Source organism: Typha angustifolia, chromosome 9, assembly GCF_048772165.1.
Source record: "Typha angustifolia cultivar Huaian chromosome 9, ASM4877216v1, whole genome shotgun sequence".
Taxonomy (NCBI): domain Eukaryota; kingdom Viridiplantae; phylum Streptophyta; class Magnoliopsida; order Poales; family Typhaceae; genus Typha; species Typha angustifolia.
In genome coordinates, this window is record NC_133247.1 from 11393414 (window position 1) to 11414548 (window position 21135).

The window sequence follows — 21135 nt, forward strand, 5'->3', positions numbered from 1 at the left end:
ATGCTAGTGAAAGAATAAATACCACAATTAAAGATAAATGCTTAGAATACTAGTTGTATATACAAATAGGAAAGACATAGAACTTTCAAGTTGGTTAAATATCCTTTGGTTAGAATGATTGCAAGAAGATGCTACAACCCAGAGTGTAGAGATTTCCTACAGCTTAAGATATATGAAGCAGGCCAGTCACAATTGACTAGCCTCTTAATTTAACATGGTGAAGTATATATATGAATATATCATGACATATCTATACATATACATATTTCTAATGATTCAATTATCACTCTGGATAACAAGTACTTATTCGACATAAAGTTAGTCGATGCTTATTCTTCAGATGATTTTATTGCTTAATCTCTGATAAATGTTTCACAAGTTGCTCCTTCAAGTTATTTTATTTTATTTATTGATACTAGATTGATTCTTGTTATTATTATTATTATTATTATTATTATTATTATTATTATTATGAATAATAATAATATTATAACTGGGTCTCTTTTGTGTCTCGGTCCAATTTGTTATTAGATTGTATACTTTTTATTCCTCCCTATGAGAATTCCCTCACTGGAGTCAACATAGGAGAGAAGAGTAAAGTATAAGGATCTTAATTGAATGCTTCTTTCCTATACTTTTATCTTTCCCTTCATTCTTAATAAATGTCTTACTTAATTCTATCATTAATAATTAACTCTCACATAATCAATGTTCTCTATTCCTATGCTTATATTGGGACAACAAGTTTATTATATATTCTAACTACTTGCAATCTCGTATTCAATAAAACTCTTTTTTAAAAAAAGTCCTGTTTGATTGTCAATTTGTTCATCACTTATAACTGCTTGACCGACAAATTGTCGGAATCTCATTTAATATGTTCTCTTCTATATTGTCATTTTACTTTGTTGGACAGCATCAAATTTAGATCCACCTTAAGTTCAAGTGGAATTCTTGTCTTTTTTATATATATTTTTCTATATAAAAGAAGGGCAGACTAATAGTTTTACATTTTCTCTATGTGCTCCTATAATGCCTATTTTAATAGTCATTATGTGATTTAAAAAAAAGATTAACTAAAAGAAGGTGATTCGGATTATTATTTTGTTCTAAAAATATTTTAATTTGCAGTCATTATCTCGAGATTCCATAATATATACTTTTTTTTAATCATCGTGTTTACTATGGAAACACAATTTTGCGATACATTGACTAACATCCATCAATATCAAATGTTGAATTTCAATTTATTGTCTTAAATAATAAATTATAATAATGCATTACTATCTATATAAACTATCCAACCTCTCCTAATATTAGATTTTTTTTCTAAGATTATTATTTAGTTGAACAATTAATGAAGACATTATTGAGCATGTAAAATAAATTAATTCATGATTGAGGATATCAATCCCTATTAACCATTATAAAATGAACTTAGTTGAATAAACCACAGTTTGGCCAAATCAATGATGTAATTGACATAATTATGAAAATTGATTAGGGATCTTAATAAGTAGTTAGTATTCTAATAAGATTGTGCATTGAAAAACAAAGCACTATACACAGACGTTACAACATTTGATTAATTAAATCCTTAATAATTTTAATTTTGGATCATATTTTGATACTTATCTTTTTTAAAATTAATGATATATAAATGTTTTTTAGCATCATAAGACTCAACCATCATGATACATATAAATTACTAATTAAGTCATCGACTTATATAGATATTTAAAAATTATTAAAAAGATTATTAAGTGTTAAAAGAGATTTATAAAAATTTCTCTTCAAGACTTAGTATTTTTTTTTTTAACTATTCTTAAATGTTTGATATAAATCATTAACCCAGTCAATAATTTATATTTAAAAATGATCATTTACACTCAATTGTCACCTAATTGAGTTTCGAAATGAAAGAAGAAGAAGAAGAAGAAGAAGAAGTTTGATAGACAAGAAATAGTTAAAAAGAACTCAACTCTCAGCACTAAGAGGAGAAGAAAAGAATAATAATATCTAGAGATACAGAGATGGGTTTGTTTTCTAGTGTGGAATTTGGCCTCACATGCCTTCCTCATGCATCCCATCACGGTCAGACATCGGACAGAGCCAATCAGATAGAGGGAAGGAGAGAGGGAGAGGATCTAGTCTCACTAACCCCACTGGCGACTTAGATTTTTGCTGGCTTCTCGATCAATAGGGTCTGGCCACGTCCCAGACACAGGTGACGTGGCAATGTCGGCTTCTATTTCCCACTGGTTGGACCCTCGTGGCAACTCTCACATACATAGAGAGAGAGAGAGAGAGAGAGAGAGAGAGAGAGAGAGAGAGTTGTGCACGCTTATGGCTGTAGATATATATATATATATCTCTCTCTCTTCTCTGATTCTCTGGTCAAATTAATTGCAGGAGAGGGAAGGGGGGAGGGAAGGAGGGAGGGAGAGGGGGAGTAAGAGATCTTTATAGAGCCCACCCCTTCTTTTATTACTAGTTGATGGGATTCCACCTATACGGCTACTACCTCTTTTGGAGTTATCTATGAACTGGGGCTTAAAAGGGTGGAAACTTTTGAGGAAGTTTCACGTTTCAACCTATTATTGTTAACCTACCAATCATGCAAGCTTTGGGTGGATCAAAGTTGGGGAAGCTTCAATTACCCAATCCTTTCAGTCCATTGTTACTTCCATTCCACAATAGGAACATTGCTACTTTTATCCTTTCATCTTTTTTTTTTTTAAATGTTGGTTAATAGGTATAGTTTGCAATTCTCATGCACATCTTAATCATATCTTAATCATCAAGTGCATTTCTAGGTTTCTTTGTGCTTTAATTACTAAATTTGATGCCCTTGGTTCAAGTAGTTTTCGCCTTTCATTTCTAGGGTTTACAATATATGTCGCAATTTGAGATATTTATAAGTTTTTAAGTAAAAATAGTAGCAAAACTATTTATAATATATGTGAAGTAAGCACCCCGCTATATGGTACATAATCGATAATTAGTAATTACAGAATCCAAAGTTAGTGTTGTTTAGAATCTAGAGTCAGTTTTTATGAAATTTGAAAGATTCTAACTCTAGAATTATATAGATTGTATGTCAATACTTTGTTGCTATATATAATTTTTTTTTTCTTTTTACAATATACATCTATGAATTGTATAAGTTATATTTCGAAATACTCCGCCGATATTGTGCAAAAAGAAATATATATTGATTTACATTTTAAATACTTTAGTGTTATATGTCAAAATAAAATTTTATTGTTGCAGACACTTCAAATCCAAATTGTTCCGAATACAATTTTATCATTCTACAAAATAAGCTGCTTTCATTACAACAAACTCGTGCATGGTCTTGATTCCTTTAAGAGCCGTTTGGTTTCTTATATTTAGAAATACATATGTATTAAAGGATGTATATTTCTCTAGATGTTATATTTAGATAAACAAATAATTTATTTGGTTCATTATATTGCATTGCATTGTATTTTGTTAAACATATATTTTGTTAGTTATATTTCATTATGGCGTAGTTAGTAAATAAATATTTAATTTGAGGAGAATAGAAGAGAGGAGAGAAAATGTGAGTTAGGATTTACTATGAAAATGAGATGAGTGGAGAGAGATGAGTTAAGATTTGGTTATGATTGAAATGACAGGAGGAAGATGGGTTGGGGTTAGTTCTAATCAAAATGAGAGGAGAAATATGGGTCAGGTTAGGATGGCTAAATATTGTCTTTTGATATATACTTGAATCAAATGGATGCCAAAGGCTGCATTTAATGTCTAATTAGTTTTTTAAAATACTATTTTTTAGATTTGGTGCACCAAATAATTATTTGTGAATTAGATACTGTATCTATTAATACAGCATCTAGAAAAGGTCTCAACCAAATAGCTCCCTAGTAATTTTCAGTCATGGAAGAGTTACGAAGGCATTGGTCGTCTTGATAGGATAGCTATACTTAGGGCGATTGTGGCTTCGATTAGATTCTCTCCCTTTCCTAACCTCTTACAATAGTTATTTCTTCTTTTGACTCTATCATTTATAATTGTTACTATAACTTCCACATGATGTAATCATATTATCTTGTGAGAATATCATTGGTGTGAGAATTTTGTAGCTGATTCTCGTATTCCTACGATCAATATTGATAAGCAAATAAACATTCTAGTAGTTTTTTTTACGATCAATATTGCTTTGGGATAAAGATAACTTCTTAAATGCCCAGTCGTGAGATTGATTATCATGACCAATTAAAAATTCTTTGGATGGGTAATAAACAACTGGTACCACATGTAATCCACATCTGGTCGTTTACCCATTGTGCCTATATAGTATTTATGAGTAATTATAGATCATGAGTATGTATCTATGAATTTCACCAATATATCCATGGATTACAAAAATATTATCTATCCAATTAAACATATACTGAAAAATACGTACTATAAAATTTGAATCCTTTCTACATTTGACATTATTTAATAAGTTGTTGTGCATTTATACCCAATAAAAAATAGTATTATATTGTAATTAAGCATTATATTAAAATGTAGTTCTACATCCACATTACGGATATTGTTATAAACTGAAAAAGAAAATATGACTAGCATAAAATAAATACTTTCACATAAATTACCGGCATAAAAGAATAATAGAGTACAAATACAAGAAAATATTAAAAATTTATTCTAACTATTATCATTGTGGATTACTATAAATAATTTTCAAATAAGTAAACAAGTCATCCACATGAATTATGTCTCGAAATCTAAGAAAAGCATGATTATTAATTTTCATCCACCTACATGGTGATAATAAAACTATAAACAAATATGTTTGAATAGCAATAAATGCTAGCTTTGAAAACCTTATCTCTTTGTTCCAATATTTCATTTGAAGGTTGCTTCAGTACTATAGAATAAAAAAAAATTCTATTTTAAGCAAAACCTAATTTTCTTACCGACGACAAAGAAGATGGGAGAAGGTTGCAATAGAGACAATCGAGCCTTACAAGATCCTAATGGAGCATGCTTGAACTTCTTGTCATTGAAGAGGGAAAAAAATTAAGATTGTAAAGAAGAAATAAGGGATTTCGGGAGGATGGCAAATTTCATTTTATTATCACCAAATTAGGAATTTTGGTGAACAATAAGTTGGAATTCAAGATCTCTTAATGTTTAATACTGAAAGGAGAGAGTAGAAAGAAAAAAAATATATTTTTAATACTTTATAAGGTTACGAAATCTCTATACATTTAATGCACGGAGATATACTCAAATTTGGTGCAAGAGTAAATTTGATATTTTAAAAAACTGTAAAGTAAAAGTAGAACGGTAAAAGTGTAAAAATATAAACTACATTGGTTTATAGTTCAAATCTCCCATAAAAGTTAATATCCATCAAAGTCTATCCTCTTTTCTCTTAGAAAAAAGATATGCTTAATATAAAAACAAAGAATCCAACAAATAGTCTTGTTCTCTCTCCTCCATTCTTTTTGAGAGTAAAAGTTTCTCCTTCATTCTTTTTGAGAAAAGAAATGCATACATGGGAGTAGCTTCACACTTGAACTCTAATGTGGTCCTCCAAGGACTCCAATTTCTAAGTTGATTTTTTTTTTTATCAATACCAACTCAAAAGAACAAATTCAGTAATTAACTAGATACTTAATAGCCCATAAGCCAACAAAAAAGTTTGTGAAGGATTAGATATAATCATTACCTGAATTATTATTATTTTTTGAATACATGTGGTTGGGGCAAAGTAGGTGATAACTTATTATTCTAAAATCTATAATCATTTATTGATCTTCTCTATAGTACCAAACAGGATGTTGACCCAGTCAGAGAACCTTATATGACTATTCAAAGATTTAAAATTATTTTTAAATATTTAAATATATACTTACAGTTCTAAATAATTCTAAAAACTTAAAAAAAATCTAATAGAAATGATGCAATTGTATTTCTTCCATTATTTAGCTATTTTTAACTAATATTTTGATTTAACTACATTAAATCATATGACCTAATGACCGGTACAAAATTATATCTTAATTACACTTTTATTTTATTTTTTAAAATATAATTATTTTAATTTTAGGACTAAAGTACCCTTATGGTAAATAATATAATAGTTGAATTAAGGATAACCAGATAAATTTTTTTTAAGAAAAATGAATAACCTAATCTCTTCATACAAATCCAAATCGGCTTGGTGATTACTCAGTCTAATCCGATTCTAATAACTATGATTCTTACTACTTGATCTCAATGAAACTTGAGCTATTACTTTTTCTAAGAAAAAAATAGAGAGAAAGGGTTCCCAACACATTAATCTCCCCTCTCCTCCTCTCATCTCCTCTTCTCCTTTTATCTTTTTAAAGATGTATACTGTGCCATATGTAAGTAACTACAATTTTGCCTTTCTTGTACTACAGTGAACTCATCGTACATATTGTCTGTTTACCTACTTGAAAACCTCAATATTATATTGCCATTACTATTAGGAGACACTTCCAAGGTCGATCTGAACAGAAGCATTTATGTAACCAACCCTATTTATTGTTGTCATCATAGTGGTGGACTGGTGGGACACTTCCTCATAAAATTACATTACATAGTGATATCTTTTCTCTGCAAGTTCATAACAAGCATGTAATTCTAGCAATATTCCAAACAGTAAACAGTTTGAATAAATTTCTCCCTAATAATATTCCTTAAGCTGCTAATAAAGATCTTCGAGTCGCTGCCGGCCGGATTACCGTCGTGTTATGGAAATAATCATCATAATCGGTTCAACTTACCAAAGTAAACTACTAATGAAGCAGAAAAATTTACTAATACATTGATAATTCCTTGAAGGCACCTATAATGGGCATGAGATGTAAACATGTGAAAAGGAAGTTCAAGATATGTTTAGGTATTATTCAAAATCCAGCTTTGCATAAACCCCAGGAGGAACTTAAAAGAATAAAAAGTAAAAGAAGTTTGAAGCTCTAAAATATAATGCGATGGAATATGGCATCCCATTATGACAGTTAAATTAGTTGGTTATTCCTTGGCTTGAAAGAACTCTGAAAGAATCCTCACCTTTATCCATCAGAACTACTAAGATAACCAGCATAAAGGCAGAAAAGTAACAAAAGTTACAGTGGAAACCACCAGGAAGAAGTGAAAACTCAAGGTAAGATGCAGAATATAAAATACAACAGAGATAAGAAGATGCCAGAATTTAAAGCAGGGGGAGAATATATCTTATGTACAATTACTTATTATTGCATACTATGAGATTGCATCTAATAGAAAGCTGTTGATGCATCAGAATGTAAGAAAGGATTAGTCGAGGCAAAAACTCAAGCTAAGATGCAGAGCATAAAATATCACAGAGATAAGATGCTAGAATTTAAAGTAGGGGAAGAATATATCATATCTTCAATTACTTATTAGTGCATACAGATATGGATAAATATGAGACTCAATAATGCAATTGCATCTAATAGAAAGCTGTTGACGCATCACAATGTAAGAAAGGATTAGTCAATGTTCTGTTGCATGTTATGAGCCACTTAAACAAAAGGCAAGAAGAAATCCACAAAGAGGAATAGAAAGGAGGAATGATTCAAGCACTTTTGCTATTAAATGGGACCTTTGTCAGTCCAAAATGGTTAATGCTGATATTTAATTGGGAAACCTTTATTTTTCTGCACACCAATAGGAAACCAGAAAGATCAATGTTTTCACAAACAATTGTTCCATGTTGGCACGTACATGCAAGAACTTATAATATTCTCAAATATTCAAGTAACTCAAAGTGTTTAAAATTGTTTTAGCCACCCAAGCCAATAGATATTCAAGATAAGTTGCATTGAAGCCCATACATATACATATGTATATATATTATCCTTGTTAAGTTAATTTCTAGTAGTAAAAAATCAAAATCTACACCAACTATTTAGTGTTTCTAACTCCACTGTTCATGGGAACACTGGTGATCTATCCCAGGTATGTGATGATTCAATTGGCTATAAGTACATGACTTTCATAATCAGCAACAAGACAAATGGGGCAACAAAATATGTTAGTATGAAAAAATGAAAAAGCATCAAATCCTATGCAATCTCACTCCTGTTTTTATATAGAGGAAGAAAGCAAACAGATCAAATCCATAAGAGCATCTCACAATTCGGCTTAAAAAGCATAAAGCACTATACTGTAGTTGATGCTCCTTATGTGGTCCAAACCTACCAATAATATTCACCTCCAAAAAGTGACTAGCTTGTGTCTAAATCTTATTGCGCATTTAGTCCCTATCCGCTAAGGCATTGGCCAAAAGGGTTCAAATCTTTCAATCAAAATAGCACTCCTAACCAACAAACAAAAGTATCAAGTTCACTTCTTGTCTGCCCCAACATAAATATGAGCACTTAAGGATTTCAGGTATTCATTCATTTTAGGAATAATTTTTTTCTTACTTTGAAATAAAGAATTGTACTCAATAATTACAGTTAAATACCACAATAGTCATATTCCATAATACAAATATTATACATTATAATTATATTTTATATCACACACTAACTCAACTACCAATTTATTCTTGATATCTATCTCATCAATCTACTTCATATCAAATCAAAGATTATTTATCATAATTTTATAAAAAATAAAAAAAAATTCATACATATTTTTTTATTTTATATCACAAAAAAAGTAATTATTATACCTTTATTTAATTATACTAGTAAACATAGGAATAGTCCGTTCCAGAATAAATCCCTCATTTTAGTAATAACAAAAAAATTTCTTCAAACACTGATAGTTGTTTCTAAATTACATACGGATGACTTGATTTCACTAATGCGGACTACAAAGTTAAATGCTGCTGGCTAGTTCTAAGAACAAAGACGGGGCATGTGATTCCAACAGGTTGTTGTTTTATAATCAAATTTCAACCAGAAGATTCGAGAATGTAGTTTTAATCCAAAAGAAATGTATCTATTGTATATTACGTGTAAAATCTGCAGGCATCCTTTCCAATGTACTAAAGGGAGAATCAGGGACTAGACCATACAATTCGATTGCTTTCCTTTCAAACCAGGATCAAACTCAGATTTTGGTCGCTATTTGACCAAATATGATCGAAAAGTTCCTATGTCACCATCACTAAAATGCCTTTGCTCTGAAGTGGATTTGAACCACTGAGACAACGAATTTCAATCCTTGCTTGCCTAAATAGTAGACACAAGAGATAAATTAATAGAATACCAAACATTCTATGATCTAATTCTAATAACCTAAACTAGTTGACTGCCTAATTGAAAGATGATTTCATTAGAGCATTCTATGGTCAAATTTTCCACAACCCTGGGCATCATCTTTCGAACACCCATTTTGAAATCAGGAGCAAATTACTAAGCCTCCACTTTTTTATTAGACAGAAACCACTACTATGAAGTATAAACCTATTCAAATTTCCTAGCAACACGATATTATCCAAAAATCTAATTGCCAGTAGCTTTTTCCTCCCAAACAATTACAAGTAACATCCGGAATCTATAATGACACGAAGATAGTATTCATAGTATATGGAAAACATTTTGGTCTCAAGACATCAGGAAGAAAATTGAAAGCAAAGAAAGTTCAACAGAACGATAGCTTGAAACAACGAAAGCTCAGGAATAAACTTAGGGATAAGTTCAGTGAGTTTGTGCTTTCTTGTTACTTCATATGGCAGCATAAATTAAAGGCGTGCCTTTGATTGTAGCACAATAATCCACCATTGATAGTATGGCTGCAATAACCATAGACATGAACTTCGCAAAAACAGAGCAAAGCAAAGTTGCTTTTCCTTGGAGGATATGATATATACAAAAGTTGTTACTACTGACCACCCCTCAGAGCAAGGACAAGATGGAGGACCGAACCACCTTCGATGTTATAATCCTTGGCAGTTTTATCATCAGCGAGCTGCTTCCCTGCATAAATGAGCCTGAACAAGAAATGATAATGTCGAGATTCAGCGAAAATAATACATGCAGCAAGGGAAGGGTGGACAGTGAAATGAGCTAGTGTGTCTCCTTTAAAACTACTACCTTCTTAACCAAAAAAAAGGTACTCTTTTTTAAGTTAATGCATGCCGTAAACTGGCTGAATGACCATGATATAAATATACATATATATAGTTGGACGAGAAACTTTTAAATGTTTGAGAGAAGTTTAGCATACCCTGACCATTGATTGCACATTGGGATCGTAAAAGGCTAATAAAAAGGTACAGAGAAAAAGTACTTCCTCCCTCTGTACCTATCTATCTATGCACTGCACAAACCAAAACAAAACAAAAAAGAAAAGAAAAGGCTAAAGTGGTAAAACTTTTATTTCATCTAATATAACCAAGGTAGAACCAGTCATACTGTAATCAAATTTGTTTAACAAATGCTCTCTTCCACTTCAATTACATGTCTACTACTTGTTGAAGATAACAAGCACACAGTATGTTCAACACAAAAATAGAAACAGCCATTTACATTATAAACATAATATACAGTCTAAAGATACATCGGAGAAATCATTTAAAATTTCAAAAGAACATGTGAAACCTAGCTTTTACACCATTTATTTAAGAATTTAGATGCAACAGATACTATCTATAACAATGCAAGTCATACAAACTAACATTACCAGAGTTAAAGAGTTATGTCAATCTAAATAGGTAAAAACCTAAAATATTTTTGTAATGTCTCAATCTTTACTTATGTGCATTCACGTTAACAATACAAATATTTAGTTGTCATGCATCATACAATTCGAACTGATTTTGACTTTGAAATTTGAACCATAAAATAGACTTTCAACTGAAACTTTCTTCCTTTTTGCCCTTATTGTAGGTACAATTATCGCAGGATTATACCATTCAACTGAATTGCTCCCAAGGTTCATGAAGCTTGGCAAGTTCAACCAGAACTAAGTGGTAGTAAATTAAGAAGATTTTAACCAACTAACTCAGAGCTTGCTTCTCATTCTAATAGTTAGGTGGCCTGCTGAATTAGAAATGCAGAATAAACCAAAGTTAAAACTTAAAAGTACAATATTAAATTCTAACACCCACATAAACTAATCAGAAGTGGCAAAACTGGCAAATTAGAAAGACTGATCCATAGTCGTTTTAGCTGTCTGAAACTTGTGAAAGTCTACAATAGAAGCAAGATTACAATAAACAAAAACATGAGGTGACCCTGGTCTGATTAACAACAAAATATCTCATCTTTTCTCAAACAATATTCATCTTTCTCCCTAATCCAAAGAATTCACCACAGACTAGAATAACTTGAGGGTTGCTCAACAGTAGTATGAGTGCTGTCAAGAACTTTATTACATCAATCTCACAGGCCTTATTGTAAGTTCCTCATTTTTCAGTGTTTTTGTGTAGACTATCAATATGGTACCAATTTCTAGCCAGTTGATGCATATTAAGAAAAATATGGCAATTCTTTTAAGGCTTCTCATCTTGCCAGGAAAAGGATAGGCTATAACATTAAATTGTTTGCTATGCATCAAAACAAAAGAGATGAAAGATTCTAAAGTAATAAAGTAGACGATCACATACTGATCTAACAAGTTTTGCAAAAGACAGTGACTTAAAGATTATGATCAGAAGTTCCAACATGAAAAAGGAAAAACTGAAAATATAAATAAGGAGGACTTAATTTCCACAGAATCTATCTTTAATAAATTGAAATACAATGTTCTCATTTATCTTTTACACTAAATGCTGGGAATGATATTAATATTGCATAGAATTGTTAATAAACGGAAAAGCTCCAATAAAATAATGAATAATTAATTGCAGAATAGAAGGATAAAACATAGAACAGTCCAGGTTTGCCAATAAAAGCTCATATCTGAAAAACTGAAAGCAAAGAAGTACCTCTGCTGGACAGGTGGAATACCCTCTTTCTCCTCAACCCGCTCCTTGATCCTATCGATAGTATCAGTAGGCTCAATGTCAATCTCTATCTCCTTCCCAGTAAGAGTCTTTACCTTAATCATCATTCCACCCCTGAGCCTCAGAACAAGATGGAGTGTTGACTCTTTCTGAATGTTGTAATCAGCTAAAGTTCGTCCATCTTCCAACTGCTTTCCAGCAAAAATTAGTCGTTGTTGATCTGGGGGAATACCCTCCTTGTCCTGCAAGTAAATTGTCATTTCATAAAACAAAGATAGATGAACATCCTTTAAACTTGAAGAGCATTTTAATAATTGTTTCTGTGCAAACATTTTCTTTACTAACTTAAGAAATTGTTGGTTCAAAGTATATGTAATCTTACAACTATAAATATAATAATGCATGCTACAAAACTAATATTCTTTACATTGCTTATGTGGATTTGTGGCTTGAGTTAAAGAGGCACCCAAAGTTTTCTCACTTATAGGGTGAACTAAAAGCCTGAAACTATCAAATCTTATAGTACACTTAGATAGGAAAAAGGTCCTTAGAGTAAACTCTTGCTATGTCAGCATCCTCTCTTGCCAACTGAAATCAAGACCCATCACATCTACCTGTTGCTCGGACTAATTTAGTCAATGTTCTCTTTAGCCACAGCGTGATGTTAATAAGATATAGATTATCTTCCAAAGCGATTTATGACCTTGTAATTAAGCGTTTCTGCCAATCTCAAAACAGATCCTGACTAGAAACCAGTCAGGTGACTTTGGTATAGTATCGGCCTGATTGACTGATACTTGATCAGTATCAAGTTGGTTTTGGTCATTTCAGCCAAAATTACTCGATACGGGTCTTTTAAGTTAAACGGGTCAGATCCATAAGGGATCCGGCCCGTAACCAACTCACTAACATTAATTATTTGATGTCCCCAAGCCTAGCACTTCAAAGTCTCTCTCTCTCTCTCTCTCTCTCTCTCTCTCTAGCAAGCCTGTTGTCATCTGAAGATTCGGCCTCTGACGACGTCCAGCGAGCTCCTCTGATGAAGATCCGACTCCTTCATCCAACACTATGGGTGCAATCGAATCAGATTCGGCCAGATTTGTATAAAGATTCGATCCATATCCATATTCAAATCAAATTTTAAATGGATAGGTAATTGTAATATGCATATCTGATCCATTTATTATCGAATCATGTCGGACTCAAAAAGAATTCAAATTCAATTGGATAATCGGATTTGGATTCCTTAAGAATAACTGGTACACTATGAAATAAAAAATACAATAATCTTTTTTTAAAGCAACAAGTCACAATTTTTGACACTCAATTATGATAGTTTAGTAGATAAAAATTAGAGCACAATATTATAATTATCTCACTAGAAATTGCACAAGCTTAATATATAGCAAACATAATAGAAGTATGAAGATTATTTTTTTGAGACTCGAGATTACTTATACTCTATATAAGAATTAGAGTATTTTAAGACTTCTATTTATAAAATTTAAGTATTGGACTACATAACCATTGTTTACAAACTTTAAAAACAAAACTTATCAATCAGAGCTCCGATGGATATCCAAACTTGGATCTAGTAGGATCAAACAATAATCAACCCAAAGCCAACTTGTTTATTATATGGATAAAAAAATTGAGATCCAAATCTGAGTCAATTGAATTTGGTAACGAATAATTTGGATCTGATTACACCCCTACCAGCGACCTCAATTATGTAATCTTTCTTTCTATTTTCTAGTTTTCTTCTCTTTTACTCTCTATTCGACTTCCCACCATCTCTCTCTCTCTCTCTCTCTCTCTCTCTCTCTCTCTCCCGCTCTTCCTCCCTCTCCCTCACTCTTTCTCTCTTAACTCTTTGTTACTACAACAATCAGGGAAAGGGAGAGGAGTGGGATAATACGATAGAGAGGAAAATATGGAGAAGGAGAGCGTGAGAGAGTGAGTGGGAGAGAGAAAGAAGGCATTTTATTTGTGTAAGAGGAAAAGAATGAGTGGGAGAGAGAAAGAAGGTATTTTTATTTGTGAGAGGAAAAGAATGAGCAAGAGAGAGGAGAGGGGATATTTTAATCTGCATGAGAGGAAAGAGAAAGCGAGTGAGAGAGATTAAGAGATATTATGTGAGCATTTTTTTTTAATTTAGATTTTATATGAGTAATTTATATTTTTTCTATTTTTATATTTTAAGATTTTTCCTCTATTTTAGAATAATTTTTAGAATTTTTATATAATTAAAAATAGTTCGATACAGAAAAATTGATACAGTGGACTAAAACAACCGATACTCCCAATTCGGCTAATACATATTGTTGTCGATCCCAATATTAGGACTTTGCTTATCACAAGGGCTACTATGCAGGGCCTTGTGGGCATAGGCTCCTAGAAAATGATATTTTGGAGAATTGGGTGATAGATGTAAGGGTTGGGAAATGGGAACTATGTGTACCCCTAGAATTGCATAAATAGATGAGAGGTTGACATACATGAGACCCATGGAACCCTTACTTCTCTCAAAATGGCAGCTGGTTAGCACATATTATGTCACAGGAACGACAATCCTTTATACTAATGCTAGTAAAAGAAACATAATCTCTTTAGTTAGATTTCTATGTTAATTATTCATCACTTAAGTGAGACCAACAAAGGTAGATCATCCTTCCACAAACTAAACAATCAAGTTTGACTGCCTTCTTTCGCTTATATTTATATATGTGAAAAACAATTGGGGATGCTACATGCAATTAGATTCACATAAATAATCATAAATTTGTTTGCTTTTTCTCTAAATGTAATGAATTAACAATAAAGCCAGGAAATAAAAGGCTCAGAACCAGTGAGGCTTGGGGGCCACTAGGCTTGAGCCCAATTGTAAGTTCAGAATAAAACCCACTATAAACCAAGCCTCACATGCCTGACCTTCATGCCCTCATTTTTACATTATACCTTACATGCCTGGGGTCCAAGAAAAATCAAGCAGAGCCAAGTTGATCGATGGACATCCAAATGGTTCAAGGAACTTTTGTGCACAACAATTCGAGCATATTGATGATAATAATTTCACACTGGTCCAAACTTCTGAATATCAGATTGTGGAAGCAAAATTATTGGCTTATATCATCAAGTACTAGGAACTTCCATCATGCGCTTAGCAAAGAGCTTTGGACAACAGAAGATAATTCACATATTTGGAAGTTTTGTCCAATCAAATTGTAGGTAGAAATTGCAAATGCAATTTAAAATCTTGCAAAGTCAAGATTCATTTTTCTATGTTTATGCAATCATCTGCAGCTAAATTTATACACAAGTTTTTGAGTCCAATAGAGATCAAAGTTGAACTTAAAAATGCTATTGTCATTATTGATAAACTTAGGAACAAGAAGGGTATAAATGATAGGACTTATGTCCCAAAATTTGAGGCCAAGCTCAGCAAGACATAGTAAATCTGAACAGGCCCCAAATGACTCTAGACCCATTCATCATTTGAAGTATCCAAGGGAAAAGAATGCCAGCTTGCTAGTAACGCCACTACTATGTTGCATGTGAACTACACAAATACATAGCCATTTTAGCTTCTTGCATAAAGTTATCGCGCTACCTCTTCTTTATTACCAATATAACCCCAAAAGGAACGCATATACTGATATAAACTCCACCATCAGGTGAGTAATAATAAATCCAAAATCTTGATGCAAAGTTCATATTGACGACAATCATATCTCGCACAAACCGACAACAATTCAAGTAACCCGATCTGCTATCAAGAAATGGAGAGACATCGAGGAGGCAAGGTTCGCCGAATCGAAGAGAAAGACTACAAAATTTGAGGGCCTGATGGTGAGATATTATACCTGGATCTTGGCCTTGACGTTGTCGATGGTGTCGCTGCTCTCGACCTCGAGGGTGATGGTCTTCCCGGTTAGGGTTTTCACGAAGATCTGCATCGTCTCCGCTCTTCTCGATCTCGATTCCCAAATGAGAGAGAGAGAGAGAGAGAGAGAGAGAGAGAGAGAGAGAGAGAGCCTTCTTGAAGAGGTCTTCTCTTTATTCCCAGCTGCGGCTACTAGCCTACTAGCATACTCCTTTTTATATAATTTATATACATATTATTTATCAAAAATAAATCATTAAATAAATTGGGCAATTATTCTAGAATTTCTTCCTATTTTAAATTTGTGAAAATATTTTTTAAAATTTAAAGTTTAAATTTTTCTCGTAAATAATCGAATTGAAAAATAATTTATATTTGAAAGTTACTATCCGATTTCTTCTATGTGAGAAATTTTCTAAATAACATCCTATATTTTCATTATATTTTATTAACACTCATCTTTTAACTAATACAAAATTAACCTACAAAACTACTTTTGAATATTTTTTTGCATTGATATATTTTATTCTAATCCAGGGTACCAAGTCAAAAAGGTCTTCATCACCAAAGGTAAAAAAAAAGTTAGATGCCATATAAAAATTATGAAAAAAGATAGTTGTTTGAAAATTTAACCTTTTTTTTAATTGAAGATTTGTTAAACAAAGGAGATTTTTAAAATAAGGCAAAACTATGGGTAGTGATGTGTAAGAAAATATAGTAATACATAAATTAAGAGGAAGAAAAAAAAAAAGTAGTTGTTGTCATTGTTCTTGATAATATGATCGTCGTTAACTAGTTGGTAACTTGATTAGCTTATGATCACTGTAACGATATATACCTTGTCGAAAACAAAAAAAGGAATCTTTGCCACTTGCGCTTCAAAAGACAAGTTGAAGAGAATATCATCTTTTTCTTGCTTTTTTCTATGGATTTCCTTCATCTCCAGAATCTTATTATGATTATAGAGATAGATTGTGAAAGAGATATCTTCTTTTCGACGATATGAGATAAGATTCTTTTATGCTGCCTATGACTTAGTGACCGCAAACCTATCTTATAGTTTGTGATGCGATATGGCTTAATTTTGTCCACCATTTTTTATTAAAGAAAAAGTAATCAGTATATATTTTTTATATATTTTTATTTTGAATGTTCTAGCAGTAAGAGGATTAATATCCAATTCAACAGTCCTGTTGAGAAGATTATGAGATCTTGTAGATTTTCTTTATATGAGTACTGAACTAATTGGAAGAAAGAGGGATTCATTTGAGTACAGTTATGCTTTATTGAATCCAACATTTACAGCATGATTCACTTTTGTTGAAGTTGATAGTGTGAATTGTCTCCTTTCTTTCAATAAATGCAACATCAACTATATGTCGATTCAATAATATATTTGCTTGATAGAGAGCAAAATCATGATAGAAATGAGATGTCGAAGTTAAAGTCGAAGTTAAAGCTGACAAAGAATGAACTCTGAAGAATGCTGAATGTATCTAGGAAAGTGGAAGACTCCTTGAATTCAAGGGACTCAACCACCTAAAACAGATTTAACTGGCAAAGTGAGATTATTTGAATAGTTTTGTCAAAACCTTGAGATCACTTGCAACTGATCATTTTTACAAGTCGAACAATTTAACTTGCGATTGATTTGGGATTTTGCCTAAGAATGAAACAGTTTGAGTAAGCTGGTAATAATGCAATGTACCAGTCCTGGAGAACCTGGAGAACTCTCTCTGAAGCATGTTCTGATCTCAAGAGGTGTTCCTGTTGGAGGAACACAAATTTTTTTATTTAATTTCAACTGTTTCATAAACTGATCAAAGTACCACCATGAAATTTTGGAACAATACAAGCAAGTACATGCTCAAAAATTGAATCATTTGATTAGCTTTTTTAGCAACATTTACAATTAAGATAATTGCACTGCATAGATATCTTATCTACAATAGAATAAAAGATGAAGGTCAAAAGGTGTAGTCTCCTTTCTTTAAGCAAAAACTGGAGACCTTTCAAACATTTTCACTGCATTCTTCGCAGCCTCAACATCAACATCTATTAGGCTTCCCGTTCTTGAGGAAATGATCACACAGTTCTTTTCTTCTGCATTAGGAACAAAAAGCTTACCCTTTTCTTTAGAAGAAAACAATGCCACACTGCAAGAAAGAATGGAAGAAATATCAATATTTCCAAAATGTTCATCATAACTCAGGCATCAACTTGTAAATATAATAACCGAGAGATGCATAATTGGAGAGACAAATGAAGAACCTTGGCTTGTCACGGGCATTCGCAAGTTGGACTGCTGCAGTGTTGGTGCAAATTACTCCAGCTGAGTCATTGATGAGAGCTGCTAGCTGATGACAAAGTGATGAAACCAAGGGGTGAGGAAATTTTAACTCGTATTCATAAGACCAAAATAAGGAAATAGCAGAGAGTAGATGTGGATTGTGGACAAAACCTGGCCTGGCGTGGTTATGAATAAAATACTGGAGTCTTCTCCAACTATTTCTTCTACATCTTCCCTCTCTTTCTCATGTGGAATGACAAAGAGAGGCTTGATACCAATGTTACTGCAATGCAGAAGTAAATGTATTACTTAAAGAAGTACCCTATTTCAACTATCATATACAGGTCATGCACAATAGTTTTGTCTTCCATGAGTCCATGTTGATATTGAGAGGCCAGCGAAGGGAGTTGATTTCTCAGTTGAGAACTAAATACCACCACAAGATGCAACATAGACTGGACCCTAAAGGAGTATTTATTGACATCGAAAGTAAACAATTAACAAGCATTTTGAGCTGAAAATATTTTTCTTCCTAATTGTGACAGGTAACAACTCCAAGCCAAACTGGGATCAAATGATTGCCATAGCTCAGGATATAATAAAACTATACAGTATATTAAGATAATCTAGCTTTTCCATAATTTGGAGCCTTTAGCAGAACTCTTTGAATTCCTCTTGTCTACTTAATACAGAAGAAAGTGCCATGGATGTAGTATATTCTCGACCTAACTACAAACAGATGGCCATTAGCTTGATAAATCTCTTCCCTTTCTCGCTTTCTCTTTTAAGTGACTTAACTGTAAACAAAGTGTATAACCATATGCTTGAAAGCTATAAGGAAAGAAAAGAAGATTTGAGCTCTTAGGATAAATATATCTTCCTTCCTTTCCTCAGGATAAGAAGTAATAATATGATCCTAAATTCATAACTTTAATGATGTATACCTTATCTCCTTTGCTATTTCAGCCCAAAATTGGATTGGTAGTAAACTATCACTGTCCCCTTTGGATTGCATTGACGCAACTGAATCAGACTTTATTCCATGAATCACAATATACTTCCCTTTCTCCACACCTGCTTTGGTATATTTCTCTTCAACATATGCCCTTAGCTTCTTCGAGATGGATACTTTAAGCGGAGGAACAGGCTGCTGTGGGACATTACGGGCCGGTCGGCCCAACCACTCGATCATCTCACTGTACCTGCCATGAATTCTCACAATAGCACTATTAGCAGAAGAACTCTGACATTCTATAAAGTTTGATCCTTGATGTACTAATTAACAGCGGTGTAGGAGCTCGAAGAACCAAAACGATTTACTTAACAAAGGACTTACATATTGTATCCACCCTCTGAAAGATTCAAATTAGGTGGGGTGAATGTCTCTGTTAGGAAAAGCCCAGCACCTGCTGCATTCACATTTGGATAGACATAGCTTATCCTGTCGCGAGAAGATGTCATAAAGAGAAATGCTGCGTGCCCAAACCCCGCAAGTTTCGTTGACAAGATCATATCATAGTATCTATTCTGTCATTAGAAAAAATAACTGAAAACCCATCTGAGTACTGAATACTGATTACTGTCGGGAGAAATTACACTTTAATTGGTTATAGCGCCAGTTTTGAATCTAATTAGTATTGAATTTTAAAGCCCATAAAGTTATGATTGTTACAAAACATTTAGAGATATCTAAGGGACTGGGATGAGAAAGATCTTTATGTATAGAGTGTTCACATATCAGCTCCACATATTACAACTTGTTTCCTCCTTTTTGAACATTTATAGAACCACCTACTAGTCATTCATAAGGAATGTTATCAGCATTTTTCATGTTATGATTATGTCCTTCGACCTATTTGTCGCAAAAGCGGGAAAATGGAGGGGAAGGACATTTTAGGCAAAAGTAGAATATAGTCAGAATTTATTTATGAACAAGTTGGGGATAAATTATTTTTTTTTTAAATTGCTCCTATGTTATTACCAATTTTCGAGTGTATTGCAGTTTTGATTCCAGAATTATATATCTTATCACTCCTATAAGTGTGATTCTAAGTCTATGAGTTTATCCTTCCAATTCCAGAAATGAGAGAGCGAGAGAGAGAGAGAGAGAGAGAGAGAGAGAGAGAGAGAGAGAGAGAGAGAGAGAGAGAGAACAAACCTTGAGCAGCCCAATCATGTCGGTGTACTCCATGGGATCGGGGAAATCCTCATCCGGATCATACGCATCCGCCCACCTCACATTCTTGTTCAGCTCGTACGTCTGCTTCCCTCTCGCCGACGCAATCACATCCACCAAGACACCGGGGTACCGATCCTTGATCAACTGGATGGTGGGGAAGAAGAGCAAATTCTCATACACACCCCCAGACACAACGCAGCAGCATCTCCTCACGTCGCCCCTCACCTTTGAAGCCAGAGAGTCGAGCTCGACATTGTAGCCCTGCGGGAACTTGAGGAAGCCGTAGGGGTTGTCGGGGTCCTCGGGGGGTCTCGGGTCCTCGTCCTGCTTGCCGCCGGCGAAGAGGGAGGTGTACTCCATGTCCGGGTCCGCGCCGTCGTCGAAGGGGTCGAGCCATGGGTTCTTCTTCTTGGCGAAGGTGGTGAAGGGGGCAAAGGTGGGCCTTTTAGGGGAGTGGAAGGGAGTGGGGAAGTGAGTGGGGAAGTGAGTTTTGGGAAGTGTGGTGGGAGGCGGGAGGAAGGAGGAGATGGGGTTGGGGAGGAGGTGATGAGAGGAAGCCATGAGGGGTGATTTTTGCGGGTTGGAATTGGTTGGGTTGGGGAAGTAGACGTTGGGATTTGAATGTGTGGAGGAGGTAGGATAAGCATTATGCAATGCCTTCTTTTTTTCTTTACTTTTTCTAATTATATAGAAAATAATAATAATTGTTGATTTCAACCATAGCTGTGCCACTGGCACTGCTCGTGGCCCTGGCATTTTTCCATCGTGCCGCGGCACTTGTCGATCGTGTCATAAGAGAAAGAGAGAGAAAGTAAGAAATACTTATCTTC

At 33.4% G+C, this 21135-nt stretch overlaps 2 protein-coding genes across 2 annotated transcripts; both read right to left on the reverse strand.

Moving 5' to 3' along the window:
* Positions 1 to 9664: 9664 nt before the first annotated feature.
* LOC140767704 (ubiquitin-NEDD8-like protein RUB2) lies at positions 9665 to 16020 on the reverse strand. The gene is made up of 3 exons (XM_073107705.1): positions 15817 to 16020; positions 11936 to 12195; positions 9665 to 9997 (listed from the first exon to the last, which is right to left on the reverse strand). The coding sequence occupies exons 1-3, from the start codon at positions 15907 to 15909 to the stop codon at positions 9889 to 9891; spliced, it is 462 nt and encodes a 153-aa protein (XP_072963806.1). The 5' UTR covers positions 15910 to 16020; the 3' UTR covers positions 9665 to 9888.
* A 1576-nt stretch (positions 16021 to 17596) lies between these two features.
* LOC140767873 (photosynthetic NDH subunit of subcomplex B 1, chloroplastic) lies at positions 17597 to 20916 on the reverse strand. Its single transcript, XM_073107948.1, has 6 exons — positions 20285 to 20916; positions 19463 to 19653; positions 19071 to 19328; positions 18298 to 18409; positions 18108 to 18193; positions 17597 to 17992 (listed from the first exon to the last, which is right to left on the reverse strand). The coding sequence occupies exons 1-6, from the start codon at positions 20864 to 20866 to the stop codon at positions 17827 to 17829; spliced, it is 1395 nt and encodes a 464-aa protein (XP_072964049.1). The 5' UTR covers positions 20867 to 20916; the 3' UTR covers positions 17597 to 17826.
* Between the last annotated feature and the right edge of the window lie 219 nt (positions 20917 to 21135).

Bases quoted from the DNA above. Each gene is read 5' to 3' on its own strand.
- LOC140767704 (XM_073107705.1), bottom strand. From the start codon at position 15,909: ATGCAGATCTTCGTGAAAACCCTAACCGGGAAGACCATCACCCTCGAG. The intron at 12,196-15,816 runs GTATAATATCTC...ATTTACTTGCAG, and splicing joins ACGTCAAGGCCAAGATCCAG to GACAAGGAGGGTATTCCCCC. The intron at 9,998-11,935 runs GTACTTCTTTGC...TTTCTTGTTCAG, and splicing joins ATTCCACCTGTCCAGCAGAG to GCTCATTTATGCAGGGAAGC.
- LOC140767873 (XM_073107948.1), bottom strand. From the start codon at position 20,866: ATGGCTTCCTCTCATCACCTCCTCCCCAACCCCATCTCCTCCTTCCTC. The intron at 19,329-19,462 runs GTAAGTCCTTTG...AATTCATGGCAG, and splicing joins TCAGAGGGTGGATACAATAT to GTACAGTGAGATGATCGAGT. The intron at 18,194-18,297 runs GTTTTGTCCACA...CTTTGTCATCAG, and splicing joins TCATAACCACGCCAGGCCAG to CTAGCAGCTCTCATCAATGA.